This window comes from Ascaphus truei, chromosome 1 (assembly GCF_040206685.1).
Source record: "Ascaphus truei isolate aAscTru1 chromosome 1, aAscTru1.hap1, whole genome shotgun sequence".
Taxonomy (NCBI): domain Eukaryota; kingdom Metazoa; phylum Chordata; class Amphibia; order Anura; family Ascaphidae; genus Ascaphus; species Ascaphus truei.
This window is the reverse complement of record NC_134483.1, coordinates 160,679,188-160,691,589: the sequence shown is the minus strand read 5'-3', so window position 1 is coordinate 160,691,589 and position 12,402 is coordinate 160,679,188. Positions and strand designations below refer to the sequence as shown.

General features: G+C 42.0%; 1 protein-coding gene across 2 annotated transcripts in view; it reads left to right on the top strand.

The window, feature by feature from the left end:
* Positions 1-12,402, top strand: part of SLC1A1 (solute carrier family 1 member 1) — a 112,449-nt gene that overhangs the window by 41,746 nt on the left and 58,301 nt on the right. For both annotated transcript variants that reach the window (XM_075596989.1, XM_075596998.1), the window contains exons 4-5: positions 2,709-2,801; positions 10,841-10,955. In XM_075596989.1, coding sequence (XP_075453104.1) covers positions 2,709-2,801; positions 10,841-10,955 — 208 coding nt within the window. The remainder of the gene's footprint in view (positions 1-2,708; positions 2,802-10,840; positions 10,956-12,402) is intronic.

Genomic DNA, 12,402 nt, shown 5'->3' with positions numbered 1-12,402 from the left:
TCATTGGTCATGCTTTAAAGAATTAAAATATGTTCAATGTAACATCTCATTTCATTAGCAATATATTATTTGTTTACTAATCATAAATAACCCTTTAAACACTGAATAAAAGCAAAGGTGGGAAAATAAACAAGTTAAAATGTATATAAACTGAGTATGATATGTCTTTATAATCGACTTAAATGCATGGTAAATGCATGTCAAAATGGAGGTGACTTTAGGGCATTAACAAATGAAGGGGTTCCATGAGGTCAAAGTTGAATTGGCATTCATCTGGATACTGATCCGCTGATTAGTATACAATACATATTTACATTAACTTGTTCTGTGATTAGATATTATAACAATAAAAATAAAAAAAAACAGAAATGCCCAGTGCAACATCCAAAGTGACACAACATATTGTAAAATACTTCAGTACTAATCTGCTCATGAGTAAGGGTTATTTAGTTAAACCCTTTGGCCAAAACGTTATAAGCCAAAATCAAAGCATGACCAATTTGCAGGTCCTAACACTACCTGGTAAAATTATCATGTACCTCTTTTTTTTTTACTGGAGGGAGAAAGACCATACTGGGCCTGTCATACACAGGGACATGATAAAAACTGCTAATTGGAAAGTGAGACGGGGTGAGCTTAAACCCTTGGAGGAGGGGCCACACCTCCAAACAACAATAGTTGCAATAACCCAGCAAGCTCAAGAACCCCACAACTCACATCATATATATTTGTGTCAAAAAGCAGTGCTTCTGAGCGTGGCCAAAAGTACAAACAAAAACAGAAAGGTCCAGCGCAACATCCAAAGTGACACAACATATAGTACAATACTTCAGTGCTAATCTGCTCATGAGTAAGGGTCATTTAGTTAAACCCTTTATATTATAGCAATATTTGATTTGCATTGCTATAACTGACCTTACAATGATACTAATTGTACAATCGTAGTTCATTACAAATATACTGTCATGCTTTAACAACTAATGCACTTTGCTGTGGAACTTCTCCAATGGTTTTGAACAATGACTGTATTCATCTTCAAATGAATCTGAGTAAGTCCAGAAGATTTAAAGGGGACAATAAGAATGAATATATATATTATATTTTAGTTATACAATTTGTTTTTTGCCTCGTGTTATTGATTTATTTGGAATATATATTTTTCTCTAATAACAAAAGTGGTTGATTGTTCTATTATTTCTTAGGACTATAGATAATGGGAAATCTTCAGTAATAAATAATAATCATATAGAAAGGAATACCAACAGGCATGGTAGACCTGATAAAAAAAACTAAAGGGGCTATTTATTAAAAAGTATATTCAGAGTTCGGATTCAGAACATCGCATCATTAGAAACAAATTAGACACACAACGTTCTCAGGTTAATTAGATTGGTTACAAACCCGGAGCTACCTGTCTTTGAGTCTACGGGGTTGATCCTCAGGAGGTCGCTAATTTTTTAACGCTACATGATCTCAATTTAAGATACCCATATCCGTAACGTGTATCCCCAAAGGTGCTTAGAGCAATGATGTCCTGGCATTTTCCTTAGATGGAACAGATTCTTACATTTTAACGGATATCTGACTTACTCATATGCAAATCATATGGTAATGAGAGGTTTACCTCCGTTCATGTTTGCGCATGGGAGTAACGCTGCGATATTTAACACCTTCTAAAAGCTCCCAAATACCTACAGAATATCCAGACCCTGATTATCATTGCATTTTTTCTGGTAAGAGCCTAAAAGCAATATAATGAGTATAGAACTTAACCCTTTCGTTTAAAAAAAGTTACGTGTCATACAAAGATTTAGATTATGGATCGTTTTAAATGTCTGAAACACATTATAGACTTTACTATTTTTTTAGTGATTAAAGTGATATGTTTGTGTGAACTAATATGGTATATAATGTAATAATAACGGTATAAAGTATGGGCGTACACTAATGTATATCCATATACTGTATACCTCAACAATATTAATTCATATTTCAACTAATGTACAATTAAAAATAAATGATGGGTATCCTTCATTTATTTTAATTGTACATTAATATAAATTGAATATGTATTTATATTGTTGAGGTATGTATGGATATATATTATTGTACGCCCATACTTTATACAGTTATTATTACATTATGTACCATATCATTAAGTGAAACCGTTAATACGTGTACAAATGATAGATTTCTCATATTATAACAAGATTTGCATTAGCTTTTGGTAACCGACTTGAGATTTTCTGTTAATAACGCTACCTTAATAACGCGCCTTAAAGTTTGACCAATGTGCATGTGCAGTGCACTGTATTGGAAAACGCAGGTAACGTTACAATGGTGGTTTTGCTAACGGACTTTATACATATGATTAGCTTTGAGGCTCTCCTGTTAAATGAAGGAAAAATAACATCCGTTACCTAATTAGGTAACATACCATTATTTGCCCTCATTTATCAGCCATCTGAAAATCTACCCCTATGTTCTGCTGCACCCACAAAAGATACAATACTCAACACATATTGCTACCTATTAATTTGTAACACTGCTCAATATGCACCCTATAACTCTACCAACCCTATACAGTTTCAATTTTTGGCTTGCTTTAACTTCACGGATTTCATACATTCATAAACATTCTCTCATACAGGTGTATAATGTATAATAATGTGCAATTATTAACAAACAATGTTGTCTTTTATATTTAGGTGTTGCTGCCTTGGATTCTGGTGTGTCTGGAAAAATTGGTCTGCGGGCTATTGTATATTACTTCTGCACCACTGTTCTAGCTGTCATTTTAGGTAATGGAACATTTCAATGTTGTCTTGTGTGCTCACCTCTACTGGTTGTTCGTTGTGGAGATGAGATGGTATGTTTTGTTAAACACTGTAAAATGCAAATACTGTAGGTCTCACATGGAAAACCATGCAATATAAGTGTTCGACCAGTGTATTCTCCCAGTGCTCATGTAGGGATGTGAAACTTGATTCTAAATGCGAACATACAGTAATTCAGAAGCTTCAGACAACTGAAATATGTATGAAGAGTATGTATGCAAGGTATTACCCAAAGAGACTATGAAGACAACCAAAAGTAGGATGAAATTGAAATTTGTTGGAGCAACATGAAGAAGAGAGACTAGCAACTGCAGTACCTGGAAGATTATTGGGGAAGCCATCATCTGGCACTGGATTGACAGGGACTGCTACTGATAATACACTGGTCGAACACTTATATTCTTATATACTTATATATACACAAAGATTCCCTTGAAAGCTTGTTTTGTTATTACAAATGCACTCCATCCCATCTTCATTCTCCTATTCATTTAATTTGAAAAGGTTCCCATAAATTGCTACTTACTGGCCAAGTTAGACACAGTCTTTGTCTTCTGTTTGTCCTATTCCATTTATTACAATCTTCTTAGAGTTTACACCATTTTTGAACATCACTTTGGTCTTGCTGAGATTCATATGGAGGCCCACCTTCTTAGTTGCTGGGTTGATTCTCTGATTTATTGATAGAGTTCTTCTGAACTTGTGACAAAAATAACCTTGTAATCTGCAAATCTGTATTGCAAATCTCAAGTATTCAACTGTAGCCCTGGTAAGAAATGGGGCTATAATTCTATCCTCCTCCTGGTATAATCCCTGCTAAGGGCAGGTTGCCAGGAGTTATCATGAGTTTTCCCCACTTCAAGCACTTGCCCTGAATGGTGGAGTTAGGTCACCTGACCCTGTGTCCAATCAAGTGGCACAGGGGCGGTGCCTGCTGATATCATAAAGAGCAGTGCATTTCCTATTTAGTGTGTTAGAGTTCAGACGATGGAGAGAGACAGTGCAGAGTTAGTGTTAGGGAGGAGAGGAGTGAGCAGCTTATGAGTAGAGCTGATAGAATATAGTGAGGTGGACCAAATACCGCTCACCCTGCTTAGGGGGTGAGGGAAGAGCTAGCCCCACTCTGGATGTCCCTTGGGTACAAGTGGCTATAGCTGTTCTAGTCGCCTTGAGGCAGATAGTGTAGGATTCCTGTGGGGGTAGCCTGTTAACAAAGGTCAGGGACTTCAGCATAGGGTCTGCACTATGAGTGGCCAAAAGTAGGTTGATGCCCAGTACTTAGGAATGCCAAGTACACTAGCCAGTATCCAGAAAACACACCACAGAGTGCTTGTAATGAACCGTCAGCGAGTGCGTTGTACAAGGAGAGAGTTCTACCTAGCCTGGGGTATGCCATGCGTTATATTCACTGGTTAGAGCACCATTGAGAGTAGTAAGTGTCTAAGAATGAGTTGCATCATAGGCACAGAGAGTAGCGCTATCATGGGCTTTGAGGGCTCACTAAAGATGGCGGCGAGAGATACATGTGCTCTGCGGGGCATGGAGGAGGTTAAAATGGTGACTGCTGCGCCATTCATTGCAACGCAGGTGCAGCCGATCCAAAATGGCGACTCCCGCCAAGCCTAAATCGCGCACGTCCTGCGTGCAAGCAGGCTGCATGAGAAATGTGGCGAGAGATGTGCAAGGGTTTGGTGCCAAAACCAGAACCCCAGCTAAAAGAAGGGAGAGGCGCGAAAGCTGTAGCCACACCCACCTGTGCAGTGACTGGCCAAAGGACGAAGCCACGTCACCCAAAGAGAAAGAGTGCCCCTCCTCTAGTTTCCACCAGAGGGAGGGGGCACGCCGAGAACCAATCCCAACAGTCCTCCCCAGCGGAAGGAGGGACAGGAAGTGAGGCTGAGGAACTTCACTTCTGCTTGACTGGTGAAGGAGAAGGAGCTAAGTGTGAAACCAGTAAGCTGAGCGAATCAACCCCTGCGCAAAAGATGGCTGACTTAAGCGTAACGACTTATCAGCTTCCAGGAGGCCTCCTGGTTGTGGAGGTTGATGGCCGTGAATATCTGCGGTGCCTGTGCGTCCAATGCAGGTCACCCGGACCGGCCCCAAGTACTACGGCACGGTGCCAACAGTGTGGCACGTTCTACCTCTGGCCTATCGAGACATACCCTACAATAGTGACCCCGCGAGAGGCCTCTCCAGCGACGCTGATCGAAGTGGAGGAGGCGGATGTGAAGGCTGCCCTGGTCCCATATATCACCTCTGCGGTAGGGACCCAGGCCCAGCCACTAAGAAGTGCTCTGACGGAGGAGAGCACGACCGCCGTGGAGGTACCGGAGCGGACCCGTTTCGTACCTATACCCACTGGCGGTGCAGCAAGGACTCGAGGTGATTCCCCAGTGGAGGAGCCGTTGCTGTCCTCGTCGGATGATGAGAGAGACAGCCTGTCATCGGTGGTGATGCGCCGGCTGGTGGACCACCCCAGCTGTAAAGAAGAGGTTCCACTTACCCCTGAGAGAGAGCAGATGAGTCCGGAGACCCCCCGACGGTGAGCACTGGTGCGGCCTGAACCGCGTAGAAGTTCCACGGCCGTGGCGACTCCCAGTGCGGCGGAGATAGGACCCGAGACGGCTCCAGAGAAACCAAAGAGCATCGCAAGATAGCGGAGTGGTAACAGGACACCACAACCCCCTTATTCCCGCCAGGTGAAAGAGGAACCTGTGGAGAGAGAGAGGCTTGAGGCCTACCTGCCCATCCGCGACCCTGATGGTCCACCGCCACCCCTTCTGGTCCTCGACGCACTTCCGGTGCGGGACCAAGGAGTGGATTGAGATTCCGCGACGACCAACAATGACGTCACTTCTGGGTCGGACTGGCGCAGAGGCCCGGAAGCTTTGATTGCTTCAATAAGGAGAGCTGGGCTGGAAGCAGAGTTCAAGGAATTTAAGGCCCAAGTGGCCAAGCGGGGAGCCGCAAGAGACAGTAAGAGAGTACCTATCGGTCGTGGCATCGCCCGACTCAGAGACACTGTAATGGACTATGGCGATCATGTGGTCACCGCCCCTAGAAGCCATTGCCCCGGCCACTGCCCCGTCACCTGTTGTGCCACCGGGTCCTAGTGGGAGTAAGCTGGATAAGACGCCCAAGTTTTCAACTGATTGGCGGGATTGGGTGACAAGTGATGAGGGTTCTGATGGGGAGATACCATTGTCAAGTGTTATACATGTACCTAACCCCACTGTGTTTAATCCTGTACCTAGAGGTAGGGCCCGAGGGTCCCAGTCTACTGCAAAAGCGGGTCCCATAAGTCCCAAGGAACCCAAGATGAATCCCACGGTTTACAAGAATGTCATTAGAGGGAGGCGTAAAGGCTCGCACTCTACTGAGGCAGAGACATCTGGTGTGTCCTCGCGAGCTTAATCCGAGGGAGGTATGAGTGTGTCATCCTCATATGAGAACCGAGATAAATGGTGGGCATCGTTATTCACAGGGTATGATGAGGGGATGGACCGCACCAGATTTGTATTGATAAAGAAAGACACTGTAGATCACTGGTGGGACGCAGGCACCTATTCTCCACAGGAGGTTGCCGATGAGTTAGATAACAGGTGGAGAGACATTATGCAAAAAGTGATTACCCCCAAAGGCTCATCTATTCTGTTAATGATATTGCGCCTGAGGAGCCAAAGTACTGGGTACTGCCAGGAAAGGCTGGGAACCGGAAACTTACTAAGTTAAATCGAGCAGATAGAGCCATAGCGGCGAGATACCGGCAGTCTCATGGTTATGAGTTCCCGTACGTGCCAGAGCCGATCATGCAGGAGATCGAGGATCAAAGGGACACCTGGCTTCGGGACGTGGTTCTTGAGCACCTACGAATTAAATTTGGTAGCACTGCTTACTTGAGGGAAGACAAAATATGTTCTGTAATGAAATCTTGGAGTACAGGCAGGAACATATTCATGCATAACGTATTGTACAGACCGGAGAATGGGCCTGTGCAACCTTTCTTTGTTAAGATTGTGGATCATAATGGGCGGGAAGTGAAGAAGCCTGATCCCCATCATTATTATTGAAGTTAAGGGTTCTGCATGTTGGGAGTTTCCTGCTGTTATGTCACCATCATGGGTGTTACAGTCTTGTGTACCCAATATTAACTAATTATGTTTGTATGTTCATAGATTGTTCACCTGCAGTATGGTCCAGCAAATTAGGTCCAAGTGGGGACCATTGGATTTCCACCTGAGGGAGAATGTAGCCCTGGTAAGAAATCGGGCTATAGTTCTTCTGAACTTGTGACAAAAATAACCTTGTAATCTGCAAATCTGTATTGCAAATCTCAAGTATTCAACTGTAGCCCTGGTAAGAAATGTACCGGTCTGCTGCTGCGGAAGACTGAATAAAGGAGTCTGCTGTTTAAAGAGAACTTTGTGTGAGACTGGAATCTCTCATCCCTGGGAGGGGGGATTTCTGTGGTAGGGATTCCACCCCGCATCCCTGGGCCTTACTACAGATGGAGGTGCTGCACCATTGAAAAAGAACGAAGGCATCCACCCCAGTAACCTGTCCTGTTGTCCCCCATGTCATCGCGGGAGACTCAGGCCCTCCTGTTGCCAGCAGATATGCACCACACCGACATGTAGCCAGATCATAGAACACCTTAGGGCGTCCGATCTGCGACCGGGTGGGGGTCCATGGGTTACAATACACAACTTTGATTTTAATAATTTTCTCTTCCCAATTCAATGTCTAAAACAATTATTCAGGTGTTGCTGTGAAAAGCTTTGGTGACATGGTGTTTCCCTATAGCACAGCTGTGGTTATCCTCATCTTTCTTGTGTCTTCATGGAATGTTCCTTATATCAATGTATGCTTCTTCAACACTTTGTCTAGATAAAGAGGTGTACAATAAATAGAATTAAATGCTTTTTTCATAATCTACAAATCCTAAAATGAGTGGTAGATCATATTAATTACTTTGGGAAATCACTGCTTGTACAACTTGAATGTGGCCTATTGTGTGGTATTCCCTGCAAAATCCCGCTTGCAGACAAGTAGTGAGTATCTTGCTAAGAAATCTTGTAAGTAATTGGAAATAGACTGATTGTTCTATAGATCTTAAGGTCCTTTTTGTATCGTTTCTTCTAAATGATGATAATCTCTTATCTTCTCTGGGGGGCCATCCCAATCATAATGGATTTTATGGCCTTTGCCACTTCTTCTGGAAGGGCACGTGCTACATTATTGGTTGTTTCTTCTTGCTCTTCCTCTGCTGGATCATGTCCTGTGTTATCTGTGTTCTTGTACAATTTGTTGCAGAAGTCATGAACTCTTTATGATCAGTGCACAGTCTTGTATTGTTGATACTTCATCTTGTTTGGGTGCAACGATTTGTTTCTCCCCAATCATAAATGGCTGCTTTGTCTTGTTAAAGATTTTATATTCAATAGTCTTCTTCATCATATCAATATCACCATATCAATGATGAAAAATGCGAATGCACCATCACTTTTTTTTTTTGAGAGGGGGAACTCCAATAGAAAAGTAAATTTAGGGGTCATGTACATGGAGGTACAAAAAAGGAACCCACCTTTTGGATTTCGCGCCATTGGGCGCTTGATCAAGTTCACCCTCTCAGAATTTTTGAATTCAAGTTGTGGTGCACCGCATCTCTGTTTTTCATCATTGTTCCTGCATCCAGAGGATTTGCACACTGAAGGTTCCCGATTTTGACCTATATTACCATCAGGACGCATCCTTTTCAACAATATGTGAGTGCCTTGCCATTTTCATGATTTGACCTGTGTTGCTATTTAAGACCTTGATCATTATTGTGTTCTATAAGAGGAAAACTGTGGCGCCATTTTGTTTCCAGGTTGCTGTGCTTTTTTCTTATTATGAAAACTCCAGGTAGTCGCTATCATCATACACACACAGGTCTGGCCTCCCCTTATCATCATTTTTTTAAATGTCAACTCTGAAGGGATACCTAATTATTGCATTTAAATATATGAAGCATCATATAGTGCCTTAATTCTTTAGAGCACCATACTCCTGTTTAGCAATATTATCATTCTGCACCATATCAGTTGCATCTTCAGTCACAAGTTTGCAGATCATCTTGCACAGCTTTTCATATTCAATTCCTGCTTAATTTCTTGTTGTTTCCTCAGTAACCGCTCTGTCTCATATGAAATGTTCTTATCCTCCAGTGTTTACTGCGCTTTCATCTGCAATCTTCATTAGTTTTTCATAAAAATTTTTTAATGTCCCCATGCATTTAGAGCAAGCTGGAGCAATTCTTCTTTCTATCTTTGTGTTAAGATGTCATTTGCCATGAACCAATCAGTGATCAATTATTGTGAAAATGGTTAAGGACTGTGCAGTATTCAATCACAGGTTTCTTGTTAGGATACAGTCAATGTTAGTGTTGTACTGAGTCCTGAAAAGTGCCAGGTACCAGGTACCTGGGGAGAAAATAGAAATTTGCTGCCTACTACGTACCCTGCCGAGTTGTTTTTGTGTATTGGTGGTTAGTACATATTGTAATGTTTATTGGGGCAGAGAGGGTGAGTGAAGGGCCAAGTACCCCCTTTACTCACCCCCTCTGCCCCCAATAAACCTGCTGTTGTTCCTTTTTATTGCATCTGATTCATGCCGGGGGCCTCCGGTGCTGTTATTAATGTGTATCAGCTTCGGAGACTCCCGGCATCCATCCGAGGCAGGAAAAATTCAGTTTTTTTTCTAAGTTACCTCTCGCCGCTTCTCGGCAGGTTCTCACCACCCTCACGCCAACTTTTCCTGGCTGGAGGATTTTGAGAGGAAATCTCAATTCTAGAGCCATGATAGGTCCCGATAAGCTACTCGAGGCTACAAGAATTGCACGAATGTAAAAACCTGGCGATTTTTCTCGCCAACACAATATGCTGAAAAGTACTTTTATCTGCGATTACTGAATAGCAGTAGGCCTTTTTGGCGAAAAGACCCTGATAAGTGGATTATCGACGCTTATAGCATAGGCCCCATAGTCTGTAGAATGACATGCACCTAAAGAAAACGTGTGTAGTCACAATGGTAAACAGAAAACTTGGTCAACTGCTGTAAACAACCTCAGCCATACAACATTTTGGGCCTAGATTTGTAAATTACATGTTATGAAGGGTCCAGTTCAGGCCAATTTTTGTATTTGCTTTAAATGGAAAACAAATTGTACATTTACACAGTAAGATACAATTGAAGCTTTTATCATTATTCACTGTGACTGGAAAACATGCTAGTAAAATATACACTTCTCGTACGATTATATGGTAATTCTGCAGAATATACTGTATCATGATAAACAACAACATATTGTATGTAGCTAGAATGGCAAGTGACAACATCTATACTTCAATAATATTACTCAAAGAACAGGACATTGCTTGACCTTAATTCCCTGACTGGAAGACTTGAAAGACCAAAGTGTAACCAAAGACCTTTGGCCCAATCGGGGCATTAATTGCCAGGGAATTCACTGTTTAGAGTGAATTATTACTATTGTCGTTTTTTAATGCATATATTTACTTTAATGTTAGTAGCTGTTGCTGGTTCAAATTGCTGGGTATTGCTAATCCAAAAATGCCCATTCAGAAAGCTTGGATTCTGAATGTTCCAATGTTTTAGCTTATAAATATACATAACAAACACCATTCATTAAAACCAGTCTGGATATTGGCATATTCGTAATGAGATGCTTCTTTTAATGAAACGCAGGAATCAAATGCGGAACCTTTGTGTAAGGAAATGGAAAGTGGAGATTTCAGCTGCTTGCTACATCAGTTAGTAGCAAAGATAGATCCCGTCAGAGGACAAGAGACAAAAAATAGATGTTGACCAAAAATAGACATGCTAGTTGGGGAATTATTGGAAACAATTAGTTGATGGATATAGGCGGGGAACCGAGGGGCTGAAGTGCAATATAGAGAATAAAAACTCTCTATCAAACTTCTTTATTTCTTTCGAAACAGGAATTGTGTTGGTGGTGAGCATCAAACCTGGAGTGTCCCAAAGTGCAGATGAAATTGACCGAACAGGCAGCACCCCAGAGGTCAATACGGTAGATGCCCTGTTAGACCTGCTGAGGTATGAGATAGTACAACCCAAGTGTTCTTGTTGCTCCTCCTAAGAACATTTACAATGTGGCTGTTTTTGTTTTTCTCCGCAAATGATGTTTCTATTGTCTGTATCTTCTGCTGTTTGTGGAAAGAATGTACTGTACCTGGTATTTTTGTAGTAGATTATGCATAGTATCTAAATAAATAAATATTTAAGATTATTAATTCATTGGATCACATTTCATTTGCCTTGCAAATATAATTCCCAAATATTCTAATATTAATTAAAAAAAGAAAAACCTAAAAGTCTATGTGTGGCTGTATTTGATACCAAAATCCATTTCACATTAATCCAATTACATAAAAGCAGATGGCTACTTAGCTGTTTGTGTAATTCACTTCCCCATGAGTCAGACACATTGTATTGTTATTCATGTTACAGTGCATGGATGTAACCAGGAATAGCTATAGTCCTACAATACACTTATAAGAGCAAAACAAAAAAGCATAAAGTAGCTAAAATGAGGTAGGGAAGAGCAAATGGGAAAATATTTGTTTTCCTTTCATACATTACTAACCTTTCATTTTCTACACTGTCTGCACTCACCAACTGGTTTTGGAATAATAACAAGAATACAGTGTCTTCCTTGTTTTACTGATAACGTGTTATCTTGGGTACATAAAGTGTGGCACAGTGTGACAGTGTGTTATTGCATTGTAGCGTTGCAGCATAAGGGAATTTGCACGTGCATGTTCTGATATCCAGATTGTTGCCTTTCATAATTATCATGCCCAAGTAAGTCTTCCTTGTATCCCATATGCCATTTACAGATTTTTTGTAGTGTACTCGAGGCTTATGCTGGCAGGTTCACTAGTATCATATGATTGAACCCTTAATAAAGTCTATGGTATAGTGTAATATTGTAGGATACCAGCAACATTTCACAGACCGCATACCTGAATTTTGAGATAACATCAGATGTTGCTAAATGTAACGCCTGTATGCCCGCAGACCTGGCCAGTCCCCAGTACTGAGGTGGGTAAGGGTATAACACGCACCCACAGCAGTGAGGGCGTGCCCGGAGTGTGGTAAGATGCGTTGCCGGGCCTGGTGAGAAAGGGTTAACTATATACTTGCTGAGTCCGGGGTGCCAGAAGTCGGAGGGTTAATGTCCAAGAGCCGTGGGTCAGGGGCAGGAGAAGCAGCGTAGTGAGGTCCAAAGCAGAGTCCAGGGGTAGTGAGGTACACGTAGTCAAACAGAGCTGAGATCAATCCAAAGGTATCCAAACAGGGACAGGGAAAGGAACAAGAGCTGTAACAGAGAATAGAGCTTGGCATAGACACTGCACACAGGAGTCACAGAGAAGCTATGCAGAGCAAAGAGGGAGAGGGCAGACTGGAATTATAAAGGAAGGAGGGCCAATGGTAGCAAGATGTGGAGCGGAGGCCTGTCTGGGTGATTGCAGGGATAGGT